Here is a 23,828-nt window from a genome sequence, read left to right as displayed (position 1 = left end):
TGGTCGCTGTCTGTTGCTGTAGGTGAACCTGAGCAATGCCTCTCGGACCCAGGGAGGCAACTCCTTTGATGACAGCACCTTGCCTCTCATTGACAGGAACCAAAAAACAGGTATGTGCTTGCTTCAGCACCCGTGTCTGCCATCACCCCTCTGCCTTGTGGGTACTTGGGGCAGCTGGCATTTGTCCCCTCCCTTGCTCTTCAGCTTTGGCTTCCCTGGCAGCCTCAGCTGCTCACACAGGGCCATTAGTATGGGCCTTGGGTGGCTTTTCTGGCCCCATCAGTTTGGGCCTTAGATGGCTTCTGGGGGCTGGCACTGTGGGTGACAGAGGTGCAGCTGGGCCTGTGCTCCCCCACCAGGGACAGGGAGCAGTTCCTCTGTGGCTCCTGGCTGCAGGAACTGTTCCTGATGTGCTCTCTCCTGCTTGTAGACAAGAAATCCTCCCGGGAGGAGATCCAGATGAGCAACATGGGACCAGGTAGGAGAGGGACTCCCTCTGGGTATGCGGGGAGCAGGGCAGAGTGCACATCTCCTGTGGGGGTGGTGCAGCCCCCATGGAGGTGACACGACTCACTGAGTATCCCCTCTCCTGCTCCAGACAACTATTCCACACTCAACGAGAGGGACCACAGCAGGACGCTGGACCGATCCGGTGACCTCGGAGAGATGGATCCGGTGAAGGCAGCGCCGCTGATGGTGAGCAGCTCTCTTTAACTCGGGAACAGGGGGATGGGTGCAGGAAATGCCACATCACTGTCCTGTCGGGCAGAGGAGAGCTGGGCTCCCACAACTAACACCCCCATGCCAGGCCCCTACTAACCGCATGTGTCTGCAGCAGGAGGAGGGGCAGGAGTCGCAGCCTGAGGTAGAGGAGGAGGCGGAAGATGCTGCTGTGCCCTCCCCTGTGTCGGTATGTCCCACGGTGTCCTGCCCAATCTGATAGTGGTGACAGATCCTGCTGTGCTCTCAGGGGTGCTTGGCCAGCCAAATCCTGCTCCAATCACTGCTGCTGCAATCACTGGTGCCGTGATCCTGCCTCCGCCCTCGCTCCCGCTCCAGCCTTAACACCTGTCCCTCTCTGTCTCTCCACAGCAGAAGATCTAGTTGGCCTCCCTGCCTCTGTTCCATTTGGGTTGATAATATATTATATTATAAATATATAACTCTTCATGGTGGAATGGACCGACTTTTACCTTGTCTTACTGTTGGAATTTTGCTGGACTCTCTGTGCCAACCATCCAGCCAAACGCCTGGGCCGGGTCCCCAGGGCAGCCCGGGCCACTCGGTCCCCTCTGGGCCGCTGCACCTCCCTGCTCTGGGACACCACCACTGAGAACTCCTCCTCCCGTCCTCCACCACCTCCTTCCTCCTGAGAGTAAAACCTTCCTGCCTGACTCTGCCGCATCAGCCGGCGTGGATGCTGCACAAGGACTCGGATCTCTGCCTTGACCAGGAGCTGCCTTCTCTCCCACGCCTTCCCCCTGCTCCCAGGTGTCTTGCAGGGACAGGGACTGGGACCTCACTCGCCGCCGCCTTGTTTTTGGTTTGGTTTTGTTGCCTATAGGATATATTTTTTCGTGTGGGATCACTCTTCAACCAGCGCTGTGGGGACAGCGGGAGCATCCCTTCCCCCTGAGGGCTGCAGGACCAGAGTGCAGGGGCTGGAGGCACAGGGGCCAGGGGAAGGAAAACCAGCAATAATGTCTCTTGCTTTGCTCTAGATGAGGCTTTGGGGGCATGGGAAGGGAGATCCAGCTCGGGATGCTGCAGGGGTTCTGGATGGGGCCCTGGCTCCCACCCAGTGCCTGTGTGAGGAGGATCCTTCTGTGGGGAAGGAGGTCAGTGCTGGGGCGTGGGCCAGGGTCCCTGTGGAGGGAGGAGATGCGGCAGGGTTTTGGGGAGAGCAGGCGGCTCGGGGCGCACTGTGCCGGGCACCTGGAGCCGGGATCCCGCAGCGCTGCCCCGCTGACTTTATCTTGACACGTGCCTTTCTTTTGCCACTGTGAAATAGCTCTTTGAATCGTACTGTCCAGCTGCTTCCCTGGGAAAGGGGAGATTCCTGGGCTTCCGGCAGGGCTGAGCTCTTCCTTTCCCCGCTGGGAGCCTTACCTGTCTGCAGTGGGGCTGGGAGCCTGTTTTGGGGGGAGCCCAACCCTCCTGCCCTCGCTGAGAGGGCGCGGGGTGCTCATCTGCATCCTGGCCTGGGCTGCCACGGGAGTTGGGATGTGCTCTTCCTCCTCTGGCTGTGGTGCTGGGGCACATCCATGTGCTGTGATCTTTTGGGGGTCCCTGGGGCTCCCTGTGCAACTGGAAGCCTCTGTAGGAGGCTGCAAACTGGAGCAGGAACCCTCCCAGCCCGGGGCTCCCTGCCGGGCAGGCTCTCAGGGCATGGGGAGGTGGCAGGGGCAGAGCTGGTGCCTTGCTCCTGCCCCACTTCCCCCCCAGCTCTGGCTGGGCCTGCCCTGCTTCCAGCCCCACCTCAGCTCAGTTGGGTTTTGTTCTGGGGTCTAACTCTTCTCTTTTCCTTTAAATATGTAAAACACTAATTCCTTTTTTAATTTTTAATTCCAAATGAACCAAAAAACAGCGTCCCCCTTCTCTCCTCCTTGGCCCTGGTGGGGAGGGGGGCCAAGGAGGTGGGGAGGGGGAAGCGCCAAGCCGTTCCTTGTCTGATTCCTGTGCACACTCTTGTAACGCTTTTAAAACAAAATGATTTTTTTATATAAATAAAGTTTTTAAAGTGTGATGTGCGCCTGCCCCTTTGGTGTTTCTGGCTTTGCTGCTGGACCCAGCTGCTTTTTCCAGGAGTGTTGCTGGTCTCCATGGCTCCAGAGGTGTCACTTGTGGTATTTCCCAGCCCTCCTATCTTGTCTTGCACCTTTGTCCCCAAAGCCATCAGTGAGCAGAGAGAAGGCAGTACCAGATATTTTATTGCTTCAGGTCCAAGGAGCAAGGCCAGGGATGTCTTGCAGGGAAGGGGACAAGGAATGATGCTTTCCTTGGTGGACACAAGGCTGGGGACAGTTGGCTGAGCTGCACCAGCACCAGGGATGTTGATGGGTGGTATATGTGGCATGTTTGGGTCAGCAGGGACAGCGCCAGGAATGTTGATGGTGGGGACATGCGGGCAGGGAGGCTGTGTGCTGGGCTCAGAGAAAGAGCTTGTCGTAGCAGGGCTGGCAGTACATCTTGTCGTCAAACTCGCGGAAGGTGCCCTTGTGCAGCCGGCCCAGGCAGTAGCTGCAGGTGAAGTGCTCGGGGTGGTACCTGCGCCCCGCGGCCGTGATGCAGCGCCCGGTGACGGGGCGGCCGCAGCCGTGGCAGATGGTGCCCTGCCGCTGGTGGAAGTGCAGCTCGCAGTAGGGCCTCCCCTCCAGCTCGAAGAAGGAGCCGCCGCTGAAGCCAGTCAGGCACTCCTGCGGGAAGGAGAGGGGAAAGCTGGCATGGCTCTGGGAACGCCCCCATTACGTGCATCCCCGCTGTCCCACTCACCGTGCACACGAAGCACTCGGTGTGCCACACACCCTGCAGGGCCGACAGGTAGTTGTCCATGACGGGGCGCTCACAGCCCTGGCATTTGGGGGCGAACATGGCCAGGAAGTCCTGGTGGCAGTACGGCTTCCCATTGCGCTCCAGGAACCCTGCGGGGAGGGGACTGGGATGGGCACCCGCCTGGGGACGGCTCACACTGGGGACAGTGGGACTTGGACACGGTGGTACCCAGGATAGGAGGCAAGGGAGAGGCTGTGGGGAGCTGTCGGATGGGGTGGTAAGTGCACGAGCAGGACCCTGCACCTGTTCCTTGGGACATACCCTCATCTCCAAACACCTTCCCGCACTGGGCACAGAAGAAGTGCTCGGGGTGCCAGGTCTGCTCCAGGGCCGTGAGGACTTTCTGCAAGAAGAGCCGAGGTGAGTGGGCCGGTGGTGGCCGGGGGGAGGCCGGGGGGTCACTCACCCACCTGGCGGATGGGGCCGGCGCAGTAGGCACAGCGCGGGGAGAAGGCCTGGTGATAATCCTCCTCACAGAACGCCTGCCCGCCCTGCTCGAAGAAGGGCCCCTTGTCCAGCTCCTGCCCGCAGCGGGCACAGGTGAAGTGCTCGGGGTGCCAGGTTTTGCCCAGGGCTGTCAGCACCTGCGAGGAGGAGGCTGTGAGGGCAGCCCCGGGGGAGGCCCAGGGGTGCCAGGCTGGCAGGGGGCTGTGAGGGCAGCCCCGGGGGAGGCCCAGGGGTGCCAGGCTGGCAGGGGGCTGTGAGGGCAGCCCCGGGGTGCCAGGCTGGCAGGGAGCTCACCTTGCCAGCGATGGGCTTGCGGCAGGCGGCGCAGACGCCGGCGGGCGCGGCCGTGATGCCCAGCTCCTGCAGGTCCCGGGTGAGGCTGTGCAGCATGTTGTCCAGCAAGGACTCCGGGGGCACCCCGGCTCCCTGCCCCGCAGCTGCCAGCTGCCAGGAGGAGGATGGTGAGGTGTGGGTGAGGGCCAAACCGCCCACGCTGCTGTGCCAGGGCCAAGGCTCACCTTGCTCTGCGTGTGGCCCAGGTCGGCCAGGAGCTCATCCAGCTGCCGGGCGGCCTCCGTGTGTGGGGGTGAGGGGAGCAGCGGCTTTGGGACTGGCACAGGGGTGCTGGACATTGCAGAGAGGGGAGAGGCTGGGACCAAGACCCCCTCCACCCCTGCCAACAGAGCTCTTTCCCCCAGGCCACCACAGGGAACACTGCAGGTATGCAGGATACAATCTGTCCCAGGTGACCCTGGATGGCAGCTCCCAGCAAGGAACAGACAGCCCCAGATGGCTTTGCCCTCCCATGGCTGTTTTTACCTGTACACTGAATCCAAACCTTCTCCTGGAGGCTGAGCTCGAGGTGGCAGTGGCTCCTGAAAGGATAAGCCCTCATGGCAGAGCCCTCAGGGTGCTCCCCTGGCAGCTCCCCTGGCAGCTCCACCACCCCATCATGAGCTGAGGGGTCCCTGTGTCCAGGCATTACCTTCAGGGTACCATGTTGGGCATCCTGGCAGGAGCTTGGTCCCTGCAGCTCACGGTCCTTGGAGGCCAGGCAGGAGCTCTGCTCCAGCTCTGCCAGCAAAGCATCTGCATGGAGACACCCGGGTCAGGCCCCACAGCCACCAGCTGCCCACCCTGCGGTCTTGTACTATTCTCAAAATCTCAGGAGCAAAAGGAGTGTCACAGCAGGTCCTGCTGGCCAGCTGCCAGCCCCGAGGCCTCCCCGAGGCCCCATCCCAGTGCAGGATGTGCCCACCTTCCCAAAGAGTGAGGCAAAGGATCCTGCCTCCCCACACCATCCCTGGCCAGCAAAGAAACCTCTGCCAGCCTTCAGCTTGCCCCAGCATAAGCCCTGGCAGGGAAAAGCTCACCCTGGGCCCATCCTGCGTGACCAGAGCACCACTTCCCCCAAGGTGAGCCGAGCACTTTTCCCTTCCGCTTTTGCCTCTCTGCCTTGGCTGTCCCTCACTCTGGGAAACAGGGAGTGGCCCCAGCAGTGGGGCAGCTTCCCTGACCCCAGCTCCCCACCCCAGGCCAGGGATGGCTCCCAGCTCCCGCTGGGCGCAGCCAGGGCTGTGGTGCTGCCTCAGCCCATTTCCTGCTCTCAAGCTCGCTCTGTTTTTGGCCAAGTGCTCTCAAGCTCGCTCTGTTTTTGGCCAAGTGCTCTCTCAACCACAGGCCCCGTCGGTTCTTTTGAGATGAGGGAGGCACAGGAGGGAGCAGGGCTCCAAGGCTGCCCCTCAGTGCCATCCCCTCCCGGTGCTGAGGTACAGGAAGGAAGAGGCTCCCCGGAGGTGCCAAAAATGTGACCCCAAGCCAGGCCTGGCTGCAGGATCAGCTCCTGAGCGGCCCAACTTACCCAAATCGTCCATCCTGCTTTGTTGTGGGGTCCCAGGGCGGGGGCAGCACCCCGAGGTGCTGAGATGGCAGGAGAGGCTGCGCCGGCTCTGTTCCGGTCTCGCCTCCGCCCCCCGCGCTGGGGTTTGTCACCCAGGGTTTCCTCTGTGGGCTGCGTGCCTCACACCACGTGTGACGGGCACGGGGAGCCACAGACAGCCCAGGCTGCGGCTGCAGAGGGGAGAAACTGGCCAGGGGGCTGCCCAAGGAGCTCCAGGAGCCGCGATGTGGATGTCCTGCTGACCCAGGCCCGTCCAGAAGCCACTGGCCACGCGTGACAAGGGCTGGCGTCCCTGTGCTGGGTGGAAATGGATTTGTGGCAGCGTGATGGAGCAGTGCTCCATTCCAGCAGAACCTTGCCTTTGGGGGATGCTTCTGGAGACTCATCATCGATTTCCAGGTAACAGCAAACCCCTTTTTAGCAGAGAAATCTCCTGGCACTGCTGGGAGCAGGCAGTGGATGTGGAAACAGCTCCAAGGGACTAGGGGAATGTTAATGCCAGAGGTGGCTGCACAGGGCTTGGCGTGTCCTTTGGGCTCTTGTTTGGGTGTTTGGAGGAGGCAGCGCCTGGTAGGTGACCAACAACATCTCTGTCACCTTGGCCACCAGCCCTGACAGAGCGTCACCAGGTCCTGGCTTGGCTCCTCTTTAGTCCAGCCAGGAAAACCTGGGGAGCAAAGGTTAAGAGGCACAGCCTCCATCCCCTCTTTTTGGAGAGACACCAGCACCCCACGGCTCGGGCTGGCCCTGCCCTGGCCCTGCTCCCGGGCACTGCTGAGCCCCACGGGTGGGATGGGCAGGAGCTGAGCCCCTCAAGCTGCCGCCTCAGGGGTCACGGCATTCCTGGCTCCATTTTGTCACCTGCTCACTGCAGGGACATCCAGCCCAGCCCCGCCTCAGGAAAAGGCCCCGGGGCCACCAACCCGCTGTGTCCCGGGCTGTGTTTCAGGCCAGGAATGCTGAGAGGCACCCAAAGCCCAGGCACTGCCGCTGTCACTGCTCGGGCTGGGATCCCGGTGTCAGGCACTTCCCTTTCTTCACTCAACAGAGCCTTCCTGCCTGCAGAAGGTTTTGGGGCTATTTTTAGCTTTCTCTGTGATTTAGTGATGTGTGAGCCCAAGCACACGAGCGTCTGGAGCTGGAATGTCTTAAAACTTGTCCTTACAAAACCCAGAGGCCAAAGGCTGAGCTGTGCCCTGCCCTGAGCTCTGCTGCCCTGATCCAACAAGAATTGAGTGACCCCAGCCTTGCCTGGGGAAATCAGCCCTTCCCGAGGGGAAATCGGTCATGGCAATGGCAGGGACAGGTGGGCATGGGGCTGACAAAAAGCAGGGACAGGAGGAATCCCTGTGCGAGGATCTGAGGTTTTCTTCAATGCAAGGACATTCTCCTCCTTCCCAGTGTCTGGGTCAGGGGAACGTGGTTCTCCACAGTGAGGGGGTTTATTAGCACACTCTCAGGAGCTGTTGGACACGCTTTTGTTTTCTAGGAACATTCCAGAGCTCAGGGCTCCGAATGCAGAAGCAGAAAGGATTTGAAATGCAGAAGAAGGAAGCAGCAGGCGCTCGGAGCCCTCTCGCTGGTGGGAACCAGTTCAGCAAACAGGATTTTCCAGCCACACGCTGCGGGCTCTTTGAACCCCCGTGATTTTTTGCTTTTTGTCTCCCGAGGGAGGATGAGGAGCACCTTGTCCTGGGGAAGTGTTACCCTTTGTTCTCCTGTCATAAAACGCTGGGTAAGATCGGCCAAACACCCCAGTCCCGTTCCCAGGGTCGCATCCCGCTGCAGCCAAGGCAAGGGAATGCTGTGCCACCATCAGTCCAGCTCCGAAAGCCACCGAGGTGGCTGGGACAGCAGGGAAGGGGACAGAGGCCGTGACAAAACCCGCTCCCGTGTGGCATCTCCAGCGTCGGAGAAGTTTGGGGGCTCTGGTGTGGGTTCAGTGTGTTAGAGCAGCTCCTGTGGGACAATCAGGCGCTGTTTTGGGGAGGAACTCGGCCCTTGGAGACCACGGGGGCGGGTGGCCCCGCACAGCCGCTCCCGGGTTCCGCCCAGGAGCCGTTGGGGCCGGGGACACAGCCGGGAACGGGGAACCGGCGCCGCCTCAGCCCGGTGGAACTACAACTCCCGGCAGGCACCGCGCATGCGCGGCCGCGGGCGGAAGCGGGCGGGGCCAGGGCCGTGTGCCCCGCCCCCCTTGCGCCGGCCACCATTTTGTCACCGACTTTCACCCGCCGCCCGACGGGGCGTTTTTTTTTTTCTTAAAGGAGAAGCGGTAGCAAAAAGCGGCGCGGCCGCTAGGCCCCTCCGGTACTACGGGCGGCGCCGCGGCCCCGCGGCACGGAGCAGCCGCGTGGGGCGGGGCGGCGGGCGGCTTCCCCTGCCAGGCCTCGCCCGAGGGGCAAAGGGGCCCGGGGGCAGGCGGAGGGGCGCAGGCAGCGGCGGCGGTAGGGAGCCCGGCGGAGGCGGGGGCCGGGCGGCGGCCGCGCGGCGGACGGGCAGTCCGGGCGGAGGGGCCTGCGGGGCGGCGGCCGCGGGGGCCGCGCTCGAGTGGGCGCCGAGCGGGGCCGGCCGCGGGGGGAGCGGGAGCGCGAGCGCGGCGGCCGTGGCAGCGCCTGCGCGGGAGGCGGCGCGAGCCCGGGGCGCGCGCGGGAGCAGCGCGCCGATTGGCCGCTCGGCGGTGCGGGGGCGGGCCCCTCCCCGGCCGGGCCGCCCATTGGCCGGGCGGCGCGCGAGCGGCGGGGGAAAGGCGTGAGCGCGGCGGGCGGGGGCGCTCGCGCCTGAGGGGCAGGGCCGTCCCCGGAGTCCCGCCCGCGGATTGGTGGTCGCGGGCGGGGGGCGGGGCGCAGGGGCCGCGCGTGAAGGCGGGCGGCGCGCGCTGATTGGCCGCGGGCGGCGGGGGCGGGCGTGCCCGGCCGAGGGTGGAGCGCGGCCGTCCCGGCCCCGCCGCCGCCGCCGCCGCCCCGATGCCGGCGGGCACCGAGCAGCCGGGGGGCGCCGCCGCCGAGCCGCCGCCCGCCCCGGGACCGCCGCCCGCCGCAGACAGGCCGCCGACCTCGGGCCGCCGCCGCCCGCCGCCGCCCGCCGCCGACCAGGGGGAGGAGTCCGGCGGCAGCCGGGTGCTGAGGGGCGGCCGGGAGCGCGGCCGCGCCGCTTCGGCCGCGGGGGGAGCTGCCGCCGCCGCCGCGTCCCGCCGCCGTAAGGCCGAGTATCCCCGACGCCGGCGGAGCAGCCCCGGGGCGCGGCCCGCCGCCGAGCAGCCCGCCGCCGAGACGCCGCCCGCGGGCAGGAAGGCCCCCCGGGCCGGGTGAGTCCCTGCGGCGCCGGGCTCCGCCCGCGCCGAACGCGGGTCGCGGCCGCGGGTGGGGGGAACGGGCGGCCTCTGCCCGCCCCGCGCCAACGGGCCCGGCCCCGGGGCCGCCTCCGGCCGCGGGGTGCCCGCGCCGCCGCCCCTTTGTTCCGGCCGGGCTGGGCCGGTCCCTTCCCAGGAAGGGCAGTGTCCCGGGAATCGCGGCGCCCTCGGGCAGCCGCCGCTGTCCCGGTGCCCCGCGGCAAAGGTCTGGGTGAGGGAGGCGGTGGGTTCTGCCTTCCCGGGAGGAGATGCTGCACTCGCTGCGCCTTCGGTCCCGAGCGGGACACCGGAGCGTGCGGAAGTGCCGCTGCTCTGCCCTGTTCAAGCACAGAATCCCCCTGGATCAGTCATAACTGGGCCTTTGCTGCTGGAGATTCTTATGGTTCCCCTCAGCTTCCTGCGGCTGAAACAATCCACCTTGGCATGAGGGGTTAAAAACAATGATCCGATAGAGAGGCACCGGGACTTTGAGGGATTGGGGCTCATCTCCACATCATTCAGTTCCTTGTTGCTGTCCCCATCCCACCGAGCCTGGCTCTTACAGTTGCTTTTGTGTTTTTTCAGGTGCGCAGATAAAGTCGCAGGTAAAGGTAAGAGCTGAATTACTCTCTTTGGTGTTGTGTTCCATGTGGAAAGTCTGGGTTGTCCCATAGGTTAGCCCAATCCCCTTTGTGGATCTTCCCTTTAAAGAATGTTTTAGTGCTGGGTGACGTGCAGTTTCTTTCTGAGTCTCTCTCAAGACTGTGGAACTGTGATAAGCTGCTGCTGCTGCTGTTGGCGCATGCCCAACCTGCAAAATCTCACTGTCCCAAAAAGCACTCGGGCTTTCCATGGCTGTTGGAGCGTGAGGCTGGTTTGATAGCTCTTGTTGCACATCAGCCCTAAGTACTCAGCAAATCCTGGGCTCACTCCTGTTCTGTGCTCAGAAATAACGGAGTGGATCCTCAGGAGACCTGGGGGAAAGCTGTGTGGAAATCAGAGTATTCAGATATTCACACTTGTTCTTTTCTAGCTTTACTGGATTATGGATTTTTTAGGCTGATGTCTTCAGGGGTGAAAGAGAAAATTATTTAGAACTGGGGGCGTGAGGAGGGTTTGAACACAAAAGCCCCAGCTGTGGGGATCTGTGGCCTGGAGCAGAACTTTGTTTTCCAGTGCGCACTGTGAACTTTGTGCATGTATTTAATTTAATAATTTCTTGTTAAAAGGAAAAAAAAGAAGCCCAAAAAGGGAAAAAAAAAGAAAAAAAAGTTAGAGGGCTTTGCTCCTTACTTGGTGATGACTTCTGAAACAGGTCCAAGTAGAGGGCTTTGTGTAGCGTTGTTTTTGATCTGGCACCAGAGAATTGTGGCAGAATGAAGCGCTGAGGAAAGGAGGTCACACACCTGTGCTGATGAATTCCCCTTTCTGCTGGAGCTGCCCGGGTTGGTTTGCCAGCAGTTGTGTCTCGGAGGCTGCTGTTACTCTTGTGTTTTGGTAACTCTTGAGCTTTCCTCCTACAAGTCTTTATTCCATTTGGGAAATCCATCGCAGTTTCAGCTGGCAAGGTGTGTTTTTACAGACTGAAGCAGAATTGAGTGCTGTGTGTTGAGTCCAGATCTTGCCTGTGTGTATTTACCCCTCACTGTGTGCAGGGTGGGCAGAGTAATGTCAGAGCTTCAGGCTTTTATGTCAGAGCACAGTTGCTGAAATGTCTAAAGAAGTTTGGCTACATATGTGTGTAGAGTTAAGACTTGCTTGGTTTTTGGTTTAAGGAGAAATATTTATTGGCAGTGGTAGAAAATGAGCAGAATATTCCCATTTTTATCCCAGGAAGTGAAAGTTGTCAGACTGAAATTCCCAGGTTTGGAAGCTCTCTGCACTTGAGCCATTTTAACCTTTAACTTGGCCTCTGAGAGTTCCAGCTGTGCTTCAAGGTGAGAATGGAGTGTTTGTTAAACTTCTGGGGCTCTTTTTTTTTTTTTTTTCCCAATTAGATTTGCAGCCAAAACGATGGTAGGAATAGTTGCGTGGAAATTGGCACCGGGAAGTGCTGACCTCTTCTGGGCCAGAGGAAATCTGTGCCGTGGGGGGCGGGGGTTGTTTGTTTCTGGTTTGTTTTTGAGTCTGCAGGAGCACAGAAGTGAGGAAGCTGCACTCCAGTGTCTTGGCTGCACGCTGGATGGAGCCCTTGTGCACCTTGTGCTGCTTGGAGAGGACCTGGAAACAGGCTGAGGAGTTCTTCCTCCTTCCTCCTTGTGCAGGTTGTGCAGGAGCAGGAGGGGCTTCTCCTCCTCCTCCTCCTTTAGCAGTAGTTTTTGAAGGAGCCAGACCAGGGTAAGCAAGCAGCAGCTTTCCTTGCACAAGTGTTTTTGGTAGCCAGGAGCCCCCTGTGAGCCAGGAAGGCACAATCCCATTTGTCCTTTCCCCCTGGATGGAGCTGGGATAAGGTGCTGAGTGGTTCTGCTGAAGGTTTGGATTCTGTGCTTGTGTTCCTTGATACAGAATTGATTTTTTTTTTTTTGCATTGCAGTATTAGCCTTTACTGTCAACTGCTAAACCCAGTTTGGAATATTCCCTGGGACAGCCACGGTACAAAGCCATGGGATCAGGCTTTTCCTGCATCCCCTGGGGAGTTGTGGCTGTGCAGGTCTGACGGGAGCTCAGAGGGAGATGAGAGCCGGAGGTGTGTGTGTGTTGTGTCCCAGCTGTGTGACTGTCACCACGGGGGCAGCTGCAGTGTCAGCCTGTGTTCCCTGGCTATTCCCTGCCGCCTGCTTAGTCATGCGGGATTTCCCAACGTGTGCTGCAGGAATATTGGATGCACAAGTAGAACGTTTAATCTCAGCTCACAGATGAATTGGTGTAGCTACAGTCGCTGTGTAGCAGAATTGCTGTCTGCCTTCCCACAGCGCTGTGTCCTTGTGGGAATAATTTTCATTTTAGTCAGGAGAGTCACCCCCCTGGAAGCATGTTCTCAAATTCAGGGGTTTTGCTAAGAAAACAGTTAGGTTTGGCAAATTTAAAAAAAAAGATGGAAAAGTTTGAGACTGAGGAAGTGGCAAATGGGTTTGTACAGAGAGGACTCGCGTTATACCTAAGAGTTTTATTCTTAATGCTTCATGCTCCTTTTGGGAGCACTGCTTTCCCTTAAGGCTTTGTCAGTGTTTGGAGAAAGTAATGTCATTATTTAAAACCAAACCTTACAAAAATGCACTGAATTTAAATAGCTTAGGCTGCCCAAACTCTCCAAGGATTTTCCTGTGTCCCATCTGTACAGTTCCACAGTGCTCTGGTGGGGAAGAGCCCTTTGGATGGAGCTTTGCTTTTTCCTGAGTTTCATTTCTGTCCATGCCATTATGAAGCCAGGTGTTTGGTGCCTTATCTGCTGTATGATTGCTTCCTTAAATCTCAGAGGTGTGCATATGTTGTGGTGCATTTATTTTTATAGCAGCTTTTTAACTTAGCAATTAATAGTTTATTTTCTTTTCACCTAATTGCACACATGTGTTTTCTGAAATTGTCTGCAGGGTCAGTAAGAAGCTTCCAAATGCCTTATAAATCAAAGTTCAGCTCTGTTGAAAAGCAGAGTCTTGTCTTTTGGTTGTCTAAACAAAGCCACAACATCACTGCAAGTGTCCTTCCAGGTTTCCTTGTCTTGTCCCTTCTCCCAGGGACTGGAATTCACTCACAGTTTTTAATCTATTTTTGATGAAGGAAAAAGAAACAAAAGCTTATTCCAAGTCTTGGACTTCCATGTTTTGGGCAAGGGCTTTGGTGATGGCTGATTCCAGCTGTTCCTGCAGCTGAACACTTGACAGAAGTTTCCTGGTGCAGCCCTGACCCTTGGATAGGGACCAGGGACCATGCTGGGAGGGTCTAGCATTGGAAGGGTTTTCAGCTCATAATCACTGTGAGCTCTCTGGCAAGGTAAACACTTGATACATCTCCTAAGGATGGGCTTTGGGAGGTACCTGGGTATTCTCAGCATGTAAAAATGCCCTGGATCTGTTAGACAGCTGAAGCAGAGGAAGTGGGAAGGAGAAATCCTGGGAAAAGGCTTATCCAAGACCTTCACTGTAGAGGAGGGAAACAGCTGCTGGTGAGGGGTGTGCTCTGTCCAGATATGTTCTGAGGCAGGTCTGCTTCAGCTTTGCAAGCCTGATTTTTAAAATGATAAGTAATCAGCTGAATGCCTGATCTTCCAAGGGAATACAGCTCTTCCAGAGCAGCAGTGTGTGCTATCCCTGGCAACACGGTAGTGGTTGAGGGGGGAATTTTTAGAGGATGGTTTCAAGTGTCTTTGGGTTTGATTTAGCATTCAAAAATGAGATGTTCACCATGAGGACTGAGAACATGCAGCAATTACCTTGAGATCTGCTAAAGAAAGCCAAGAAGGTGCAGTTCATGCTCTGATGGTGAGGTTTATACATGCAAGACAGCAGCTTGATGGTTTACAACAGTGTGATGCCTCACATCCGGGATTCCAGTCAGGCTTTTCCAGCCAAATGTTGCTTATTCCCACCCTGTTAATCAAGGATCAGACAGTGAGTAATGCAAAACAAACTACGTGCTGGGAGAAAAAGGATCATTGGGTTCAGAAGGCTTGATGCAAAACTGGAGATTGCAGGCTGGGAGAAATCAGAGAGGTTGTGATTGCTCAACCCTGGAAGTATCCAAGGCCAGGATGGACAGGGCTTGGAGCACCCTGAGCTAGGGGAAGGTGTTGGTGCCCATGGCAGGGGTTGGAATGAGCTGAGATTTAAGGTCCCTTCCAACCCAAACCATTCTGTGATCAGCTGTAACATTTCAAAGGGCTTTGAGTTCGTGAAGGCCCACTGTCACAGCAAGCGCCAAAAAGTGAGATCAAATGGACTGTACTTGGGAATTTTAGTTTTTAACTTGCTCACAAGACATTTCAGCTAGTTCTGTTACCTTGCCAAAGCATGTTTGGAGACCAGCCATGAGCCAAAAGGAAACCACCTGTGCAAGCTGTAAATAAGTGTGGAGACCTCAGGCTAACAGCATTTGTGATGCTTTTTGCTCTAGCACAGCACCAGAAACATCCGTCTCAAATCCCTCAGGAATATTGCCAGGTGTACAATTCCACTGAAGTATATGTTTGGGGGATTCTCTGAAAATGACTTTTCACCTGGTCCAACTTTGAAGCTGGCCTTTCATAAAGCACTTGCTGAGCTTTGAGTATCTCTTTTGTTGTGCTTAGAGCCAGCAAATCATAGTCTTAGAAGACTCTATCCAAGGGAAATACAAGCTGCTTTTAAATATGTGTCTTTCCTTAGAGGGAATGTGAGGAGGGTTTTAAGGGAAGGTCTGCTGAGGTGAGGGCCTGGGGAGTGTTCTGGCTCAGCACAGAGGGCTGAGCAGGTTCCCACAGCAGGCAGTGACTTGGGTTTTAGCTTTTATATTTTTCAGATTCTCTGCTACCTGGTATATAACTCTGAAACTTTATACTAGTTGTTAGTAAGTTCTCTTCACAGGGTAGTTGGACAAAACAATCCCTTCCCAGCTAGAGAATCAAGGACAACCATTTCCCAAAAAGCATAAACAAATGTGAAGAGAAGGGGGCAAGCCAGGGGGTTGAGACTTCATGACGTGGAGCTGTAATTCGACAACTGAACCCAATATGTAGATGAACCAAAACTTACAAAAGTGTAAAAACTTGTGACCATTCTTGGATTCAACCTGGGTGTAGCCCTGGCCAGGCTCTTGTGCTGCCCAAGGTGTATCCTTTAGAGGCCTTTCAGTAAACGCCTGTTTTGTCCATTTAGCTCTGCCTAGTCTCTGTCCCAGATCCGCAGGGGCTGCTGTGGTTTAAGGTGTGATTCCATGAGGGGGTTTAGGCGTTTTGTACTGTGATGAAAGAGACTGCTGTGGCTGTTTCAGCTCCCAAAGAAGAGAAGGAGGAGGAGGAGGAGGAGGAGCTCAGCCATGGCTCTGCCGCGGGCGCGGCGCGGCCCAGCCGCAGTTGGCGCAGCAGCCGCGCCACGGCCGCCGCTCGCCAGCGCGACCCCGACAACTCCCGCGCCTCCAGGTCGAAGGCTGCCTCCCTGCAGCTCATCTGCAAGTCCGAGCCCAACTCCGACCAGCTGGAGTACGGTACGTGCCACGGAAGGGCTGGGGACGGTCGCTCTGCGTGTCACTCTGGGCGTGTGGCTGTGCTGGCGTGGTGGTGCTGCTTGTCACGGGTGCCTTCTGCCACCAGCACTGCCGGCTCTGAATGTCGACGGAGGTACCGTGAGACAGAGAGCTCACTGCAGCGAACACACTTTGAAACCTAATGGTGACTTTTCCTTTCAGTGGTCACAGACGAGCATCAGTCTCCAGATGGAGTCAGGTAGGACATGTTATTTTGTGGAGTTTCTTCCTAGTCGGTGTCTCAAGGTGGGCCCGAGTTGCTTGAAAATAAATGCTTGTGTGAAATGATCCATGGGACTGACAGTAGCTCTGTCTCCTTTGGCTCCTCGCCTTTGCAGTCCAGTGTGCAGAGATGTCAGGAGATATTGTGGAGAAATGGATAGTAAGATTTAATCTGGGCATTTCACCTGGTAGCTTTGTTGCTGTGGGTGGGTTCAGGAAAGGACACAGCTCTGCCTGGCGTCTTTTGGTTGTCACTGTGCTCCTTGGCCAGTGCAAGCTGTTACCTTTCCCCAGTCATGGATGAGGAAGTGCAGTGTAATAGTGTCCTTCCCATGCTGGGGAATGGTGCACAGATATTCTTGCAGTAGTGGCCAAGCTGTTGCTGCCAAAGTCCTCTGTTCTTCTTTTCTCCCAACAGCGATGATGATGAGGAGATGCTCATCAGTGAGGAAGAAGTTCCCTTCAAAGATGATCCCAGAGATGAGACCTACAAGCCCCACCTAGAGAAGTATATTGGATTATGTACTTACTGGGGGTTTAGACTGAAAAAAAAATGGGCATGTTACCTGAATTAGCTTAATATGCCCCAAAGCACCTGTGCTAGTTGACCTGGTGGAATGGTTGCAAACAGTCCCTGCGTTGGCCAGAACTGTTCTTCTCTCAGGGCCTGAAGCCTTTAGAGCCTTGCTGGCTGCTTCCCTAAGCCTGGTTCTTACTTCTGCTTGAAAGTGGGACTTGAAGAACATACCTGAACTTGGGTCCAGTTTTTGTTTAAATCTTCGTAAAAAGTGGCAGTGGGAGGAGTATTGGAGTAACGTGTTGTATTTGTGTCTTTGTAGGGAAGCACCAAAGCAAAGGAGAAAAGCTAGCAAGGGGAAGGAGGAAAAAGAAAGGCAGAAAGAGATTAAAGTGGAAGTGAAAGAAGAGAATGAGTTTCAGGAGGACGAAGAACCACCAAGGAAGTGAGTAAACTCTGCAGTTACACATGCCAGTGTGTGCTGTGTGTTTTGCATTCTTGCTGGTGTACAACAGTGTTTAATTGTTGTTGGTTCCCCCCATCCCCCTCCTCCTCCTCCTCTGGGCCTGACAGCTGATGGGGCAGCACTGTTTATCCTGTGCCCTCACGGCTTGCCTGTCTTCAGCCACAAAAAAATCAGAGTTTAGCTTAAGTGGAGGGGTTTTTCATCATCTTGTGGTTCGTCAGCCTCCCTGGGTGTGACCACACAGTGGCAAATACTTCAGGGTGTCCTTACAATGGGTTTGTTGTGATGCCTCAAGTGGATCCTGAAAGCCAGTGGGAGAGGGCAGCATTCCTGCTGTGTGCTGGGGGCAGACACTGGGATGTCTTGTCACTGGAATACCTTGTGTGTGTGTGGTAAATGTCCTTTTTGTACAGTTAGGACTTCACCAGAGGTCAGGAAAATGACCTGTTTTCCCCTTGCTTTCAAGAAGTAAAACAACAAACTCTTGCCACCCAGTCAGTTGCCAGTGGCCCGACTCCTTCTGCTGTGTGCTGTCCCTGGAACTCATGGCTGAAGCATTCCTCCTGGCACCAGAGGGAGATGGGTTTATGTGACTGTGTCAAAGCCATTCGTTGGGATAATGTGAGGGGAAAAAAAAGAAAAATGAGCTGGTTTTGTACCTCAGCTCCTCTCTGAGTGGTTGGAACAGCCCGGGCTCCCTCTGCTGACCTGCTGCACACTAGTGGTGCAATTTCTCTTGCTGTTCCTGAGCTGCTGCTGATTCACAGTGGAGAGGAGTGAGGAGGCTGATATTTTGAGAAGATTTTTGTCTGTTGGAGACTGCTTTCTGAGGCTTGAGGTTTTGTTGTTTGAATCAGACACTACTTTTTGTGTGTAATAAAACCTGTGGCTCTTCTGAGGGCTTGGCTTGAATGCTGAGTGTGTGTTCAGCATGTTCCTGGCTTGCCATCAATACAGATGTCTCAGTAGATCTAGCAGATACTTCCATCAATCTGCTCCAAGTGTCTCTGCAGCAGTGGGATCAGGCAGGCAGAGCTGTGGCTTGGGAGGCTGCAGTTTACATGTGAGCACAGGTCTGCTCAGACAGAGCCTAGATTTTTGTCTTGACAGGTACAGAAGCTGGTGTTGCTAATTCAGAGGCCTGTAAAATAGCTGCTGGATCATTAATCCCGTTCTTCCTGATCAGGCAGATGGATGTTTTCCCATGGTGTGGAATGTTCCCCAGCAGAGCAGAGGAAATAGGGTGCACTGTTGGTTCTAGACTGTGTTGGCAAAATTACATGTTTATGAAAAATGCAGTAGGAAATGGGAAGTATTGAGAGCAAACCATGTGAAGCATTTGTTTCTCTGGAATTCTCCATCTTTTGAATCTGTCTCCAGCTTGCACTCAGTTTTTTTTTTCTAGACCATGCAGTTAATGAGGCAATACAGCATACACTGCAAAGTCTCTGCCCACTGCCAATGTAAAGAAGCTTCTCTCAGTTCTGTTTCTGTGTCCCTGTTACAGGAGGGGAAGGAGGAGAAAGGATGACAAGAGCCCAAGGCTGCCCAAGAGAAGGTAAGTGATCCTCTCAACCCAGTTCTGTTCTGCAGACTTGCTTCCCTTGTGTCCTACATGCAGACAAGGATTGTCCCAAAGCCATCTCTCTGCCTTAAAAGGAATAAAAACCAAAACCAGCAGCATGCTTTGTCTTCCCTCTTCTCCTTCCCCTGTAGGTGTTGGTTTAATTTCTTCCTAGTGAACCAGCCCCCTGCCCACTTCTCAGTTGTTCTCTCCCATGGCATTGCTCAGCAATAAGGAATTGGTTTGGGAATTCTGGATCTCCTGAGGTTTTCCCAGCTCTAGGGAGAGTAGTGGCAGGAGAAGAGGTGGCTCTTGGACAGCAGCTGTGTCACAGCCCAGGCAAGAGTTTTGGAGCAACAGTGCTTTGCTGTGCTTGCACTTGTTATTTGTGGCATGAAATGCATCAGCCCCTCACAGACACAGAGAATTGTGATTCTAAATAGAATATATATAGAATCTTTATCTATAGAATCACCCGATCATAGAAGCAGCCAAGCACTCTGCCCTCTCCTTGCTGATTTCCCAGGAAGAAGCCTCCGATCCAGTATGTCCGCTGTGAGATGGAAGGCTGCGGCACGGTCCTGGCTCACCCGCGGTACCTGCAGGTTGGTGGGGGTGTTCACTTCCTCTGTGGCACGTGGGAGGGCAGGGAAGGGACAGCTAAGCCTCCACTGGCACTCACACCCCTTCCTGATGCTGTCATTTTGAAAGGCTTCATTGTGGCCTGTTGTAGCCGTGTGTCTGTCAGCTTGCTGGATGTGTATGTGTGTTTTATTTTCCAGTGGAGAGCTAAACTTGAGTGAACCTCAGCTGTTCACTCAGCCATGAACAGTCTGCCAACTTCCACTCTTTCTTTCCAGCATCACATCAAATATCAGCACTTACTGAAGAAAAAATACGTGTGTCCTCATCCTTCCTGCGGTCGGCTCTTCCGGCTCCAGAAGCAGCTCCTGCGGCATGCCAAACATCACACAGGTACAGCGGGGTGGGAAATAGATGCAAACTCCTCTTCAGGTCAGTGAACAGATAGAGGGAAAATGGAAAAGCCTCTGGGACTGCTGCAGAGAGTGAAGCCAAGTCAGGTGGCATAGATTTGCAGCAGCAGGGTATTACTGTCTTCTGGATTACCATCTTTTAAGCAAATGAAAGAAATAAACTATAGAGGTTTTAATTCTCCTTCTGGCAGGCATCACTCAGGGGCTCTGTAGAGGAATAAGCCTCAACAGATAAAGTCTGATTTATCCCAATTTGCCAGTCTTTCAGTTTTGGTCAGAGTGGATAATTAGCTCTTAGGAGAGTCTTAATCATGCCTCGCCTCTCCAGATCAGCAGCTGTGGTGTGTTGTGGGGCACCTCCTCCTCCCAGAACTTGTAGTTCTGCTCCTTCTTGGGCAGCTTTACCTGCACCGCCTGAGCCTTGGGAAAGGGGGCAGGTCTGTGGGAGAGCAATGCTGCAACTGGTGTTGTCTTTCAGATCAAAGGGATTACATCTGCGAGTACTGCGCCCGGGCCTTCAAGAGCTCCCACAACTTGGCAGTGCACCGCATGATCCACACGGGCGAGAAGCCCTTGCAGTGAGTACCTCTGCCTGTGCCTCGCCCTGCTGCTCTGAGGGACCCCCAAAACACCCATTTCAGAGCAGCTCTGAAGTCAGGCTGGAGCCTGTTCCTGGTGTCCCAGCTCTTTGAACGCACACTTGTGTCACCTGCTCCTCGGGGCTGTGTCTTGGTGTGATATGGGGAACATAAATAAATATGTTCCTCAGTAAATAAAATCAGAGCTGGAGCTGCAGTGACATTAGCGAGCCCCTGCTGTTCTCCTGAGCTGCCACCTCGCTACTGTTGTCCTTATGAGCATGTGTGAATGTCCCTTTGTTGTGACCTCCTCCTTGTCCCCTCCCAGGTGTGAGATCTGCGGATTCACCTGCCGGCAGAAGGCTTCCCTCAACTGGCACATGAAGAAGCACGATGCAGACTCCTTCTACCAATTCTCCTGCAATATTTGTGGCAAGAAATTCGAGAAGAAGGACAGCGTCGTGGCCCACAAAGCCAAGAGTCACCCTGAAGTGCTCATTGCTGAAGCACTGGCTGCCAACGCGGGTGCCCTGATCACCAGCACCGATATCCTGGGCACTAATCCCGAGGCCATTGTGCCACCCACAGATGGCCAGGGCCTCCCGCTGCTCCCCGACCCCCTGGGCAGTGCTCCCCCAGCAGATTGCCTGCTGCTGAGCCCAGAGGGGATGCCAAAGCCCTACTGTGGCGGGGCAGAGCGAGTGAGCCTGGTGGCTGACGGCAAGCTCTTCGTGGGCAGCGGCAGCAGCGCGAACCCGGAGGGGCTGGTCATGAACACAGAGATGCTGGGAGCCAGCACGGAGGTGCTCATTGAAGATTCAGACTCCACTGGACCCTAGTGGCAGGGGAGCACCTGGGTGCTGGGACAGTTGTGACTCTGTATTTAAAAGGAAAAGGAAAAAAAAAAAAAGGAGGAGGCACTTACTGAAAGAGAGGAAAGTTAAACAAAACTTACAATACTAGTAAATAACTGAAGGGTCTGCTCCCCTCCAGCGCGGATCACAGCACATCCTCTTTCTCCCAACCACTTCTCTCTCTCCCACGGCCCCTTTGTGGAAAGGGGCACGTGCTGCCGTTGCCAGAGCAAGTTGGATTGAGCGGCGGATTTCTCCAAGGGAGGGGGCACTGCCGAAACCCCTCGCTCTACCCCAAAGCAGTTGCCTTTCTGGCTCCTTGGCGTGGCCCCACTGGCAAACTAAAAAGCGTTGGACGTGCTCTGGAGAAGTTCCTTAGGACTCCCTCTGCCCCTGGTCCCGACTTCTATGCACCACTGCACTCTGGTCCTTGCAGTCTCCTCCTTCCTGGCCGGGGCTGGGAGTTTGGCACTTTAGCCCCTCGGCAGGGTGAGCTGTGAAGCAGCAGTGCACATCCCGCTCCCACCACGCTCCCCTGCTCCAGCCCTGGCAGGAAGTGGAGGGAGGGAACGCCCTGGCTCGTAGATCATGTTTGCTTGGAGAGGCCCGGGGGCTACAGGAGCCCTGCGTGGGAGAGGCAAGGAGGAGCATCCCAGTTTGACGACAGTAATTTGCACTTTGAACATGCTTCGTTTTTGTGTTGTGGTAACAAGATTCCTTATTTATTGTTTAAAAAAGGGTCGGTATTTTTTAGTTCTGTTCTTAGGGGCGGGGGTGGAAGGGGTTCAGGCTGTTTCCCAGTAGGCTCCAGTGCAGGGAGCTCCAGTGCCATTGTGGCAGCGGCTGGGAGAGCTGAGGTGAAGGCAGCACTCTGGAGTCAGATGTGTCTTGCAGCTTTTGCAGAGTAGAGGGAGAGCCCCTGGAGAAGAGCCTGTGTGCAGTGGCAGTCTCTGCAGCAGCGTGTTAGCAGGAGGATGAGGTGAGTGATGGGCTGTCTCTCCCTCCCTCCCAGCTCTGGGTGAGCTCCTTGCATTAAATGCCTGTTTTGCCTCCAGCCTTTTGGGGAAGGACAGTTGTTAGCCAGGAACTTGTTCTTGTGACTTGTGACTCTTGGGACAGCCCTGAGCTACTTGCTGCTGGGGGATGTGGTGCTCCTCATCCAACTCTGCCTCTCCTTTCCAGGTCTAGACAAAGACACAGTTAGCAGGGACTGGATATGGTTTTCTCAGGCTTGTTTATCCAAGGCAATAGATTGATGTGGGACGACGGGGCTGTCAGCTTTTCTCCCTGCCCTCATTTTGAGGGGGGACTGTGTAGCTGTGTTCTGAAAGCTTCTCTTTTCTGCACAGACACCCCAGCTTTCCCTGAAACGTGGCGGGTCAGGTGTTGCCTGCTGGTGTAGTTAGGGCAGCTTTGAGCCCTTGGAAAAGTTTACATAGGATAAGATGTGTCTGCTATGGAGACTTGGATTTTTTTTTGCTCTTCTCTGGAACTTTGTGTGGAGATTCAGTGGCCTTGAATTCGTAGCGGTTTTGGAAGAGGTGAAGAATAACCTGTTTTTTGTTTGTTTGCTTGTTTTTTGGTTGGGTTTCTGGGGTTGGGAGCAGAGCTGAAGTATCTTGTCTGAGCACAAGATCAGCTGAGTTGGCCTGCAGCACACAGCAGCTTGTTGAAATCGGGTACCTGGGGGTCTGGAAAACCGCAATAAAACTTGGAATTTAATTGGATTAACAGGAAACTGACTCTGAACACCCACTCTGTCCCCTGTGATGCCTGGAAATCCAGCTGTGGCTGAAACATGCTGGCTTTTCTCAGGCTGCTTGTCCTGGTTTGCCCCCTTCCTTCCTCCCTCCCTCCCTCTTAGGCTGATACCTTTGTCAGAGCAAGTCGAAGCACTTCCTGGTGCTGGGGTGGATCAGGCTGAGCAGTCGGGTGTCCCGTGCCTGGGTGTGGGCATCCCGTGGTCACGCTGTGGCAGCAGCCTGGCTCACGTGAGGACCCAGCACACCTGGTGGCAGGTCCGTGGTAGAATGGTGTTAAACTCAACCAGTTCTTTCAGCTGAGATGATCCGGTGTCTTGCTTGGATTGCTTTACTGTGGTTTCCAGCAGGAAACTTTCTGGGTAGCAGCTGGTCCCCTCTCCTTGCAGGCTAGAGAGGGGCAGCACTCTGGGGACACTTGGTGGCCCTCGGGGCAGGTTGGCTTTGTCTTTCTGACATGGTGCTGCTGGGGCTGGGTCTCTGCTGGCCCCTGTGCCTCTGGGAGGTGCAGGGTGGGCAGAGCCTTGCACAGAACACTAAAGGAGAGCTCGGGGGTTTGGTGGTTGAGGGATGGCATTAAAACGCCTTTGGGCCAAGGGCTGGCTCACCTCTGGTGACCCAGCACTTGGCACCAGGCTGGGGGAGGCTGCCTCGTCCCTCGTCAGCCCCAGTGGAGCAGGGTTTGCCCCTGGCTGCACTTCTGGGATGCAAAATCAAACACTTCCTTTGCTGCCCGGCCTGGACACCTCTGATCCCTGCCTCTCCCTGCCTTGTCCTTCCATGACACCTCTTGTAGCTCTCCCTTTTCTTTTTCTGGCCGTGGCCAGGTGCCTGTCTGTCCTCTAACCACAGCCTGCTCACCCCTGGTGCAGGAGAGATGTGTAGCTCCCTTCCCACGCCCCTCTGAAGCCCTAAAACTGACACAGCCCTCCTGCAGCTCCTCCTCCCCTCGATGTCTCTCCTTCACTCGCATGCAGTTTGCTTCAATAAATTATTGTAGTAGTTTGCAATAAACTTTTTTGTATTTTTTTCCCCTGTATTTATTTTTTTTTCTCCTCCCGGGGAGGGATTGGAGGGGGCACGAGTCCCTTTGGCACGGGCAGCACTTGAGGGGCCCTGGGCCACGGGGCTGGGGGCTGCCGTGGCCAGGGGCTCCCCAAGCTCAGCAGCTTCTGCAGTAGCCACGGGGTGGCAAGGAGGCTGCTGGGCGTATGGGGACCCCCCAGCCCTGGGACCCCCAGCCAGGCACACTGTGTATTCATGGAAAGCTGCTTTTCAACTCCTGGGGTTTTTCTCACTCTTGATCTAGGTAATGCATAACCAAAATAAACATACTGAGGAAAAACCAACCCAACCCGAAGGGCTGTTTTTGTCTTGGTGTGTGCAGCTCACCTGTGGGGTGGCTGGTGTTCTGCCGTGGCTGGGATATCTTTCCTTTTCTGCAGCCCCTCTTTAGAGCAGGACCCCTCTGGGGAAGGGGGGTTAG

General features: G+C 55.9%; 3 protein-coding genes and 1 long non-coding RNA gene across 11 annotated transcripts in view; 3 read left to right on the top strand and 1 right to left on the bottom strand.

The window, feature by feature from the left end:
• The window catches only part of CTNND1 (catenin delta 1), a 28,667-nt gene extending 25,921 nt beyond the window's left edge, over positions 1-2,746 (top strand). For 5 of the 8 annotated variants that reach the window (XM_064425676.1, XM_064425669.1, XM_064425671.1 and 2 more), the window contains 5 exons: positions 23-110; positions 431-478; positions 599-696; positions 836-910; positions 1,093-2,746. In XM_064425676.1, the coding sequence (XP_064281746.1) occupies positions 23-110; positions 431-478; positions 599-696; positions 836-910; positions 1,093-1,104 (321 nt within the window). In that variant the 3' untranslated portion in view covers positions 1,105-2,746. The remainder of the gene's footprint in view (positions 1-22; positions 111-430; positions 479-598; positions 697-835; positions 911-1,092) is intronic. The other 3 variants (XM_064425670.1, XM_064425673.1, XM_064425672.1) reach the window with 3 other exon arrangements.
• A 180-nt stretch (positions 2,747-2,926) lies between these two features.
• On the bottom strand, positions 2,927-5,940 carry LPXN (leupaxin). Its single transcript, XM_064422619.1, has 9 exons — positions 5,861-5,940; positions 4,985-5,088; positions 4,819-4,874; positions 4,518-4,623; positions 4,294-4,443; positions 3,963-4,136; positions 3,814-3,895; positions 3,493-3,641; positions 2,927-3,416 (listed from the first exon to the last, which is right to left on the bottom strand). The coding sequence occupies exons 1-9, from the start codon at positions 5,871-5,873 to the stop codon at positions 3,150-3,152; spliced, it is 1,101 nt and encodes a 366-aa protein (XP_064278689.1). The 5' UTR covers positions 5,874-5,940; the 3' UTR covers positions 2,927-3,149.
• A 218-nt stretch (positions 5,941-6,158) lies between these two features.
• Positions 6,159-7,430, top strand: LOC135303630 (uncharacterized). The gene is made up of 2 exons (XR_010365110.1): positions 6,159-6,298; positions 7,389-7,430. It is a non-coding gene; the product is annotated as an uncharacterized LOC135303630 (long non-coding RNA).
• A 1,061-nt stretch (positions 7,431-8,491) lies between these two features.
• Positions 8,492-23,373, top strand: ZFP91 (ZFP91 zinc finger protein, atypical E3 ubiquitin ligase). The gene is made up of 11 exons (XM_064425667.1): positions 8,492-9,206; positions 9,816-9,841; positions 15,135-15,347; positions 15,549-15,585; positions 16,027-16,116; positions 16,448-16,570; positions 18,099-18,149; positions 18,682-18,760; positions 19,016-19,130; positions 19,629-19,728; positions 20,057-23,373. Exons 1-11 carry the CDS (start codon positions 8,866-8,868, stop codon positions 20,565-20,567), a joined length of 1,686 nt encoding a protein of 561 aa, XP_064281737.1. The 5' UTR covers positions 8,492-8,865; the 3' UTR covers positions 20,568-23,373.
• The last annotated feature ends 455 nt before the right edge of the window (positions 23,374-23,828 follow it).

This window comes from Passer domesticus, chromosome 6, assembly GCF_036417665.1.
Source record: "Passer domesticus isolate bPasDom1 chromosome 6, bPasDom1.hap1, whole genome shotgun sequence".
In the NCBI taxonomy this organism is placed as follows: Eukaryota; Metazoa; Chordata; class Aves; order Passeriformes; family Passeridae; genus Passer; species Passer domesticus.
Note: the sequence above shows the minus strand (reverse complement) of the source record. Positions and strands in the feature narration are given on the sequence as shown.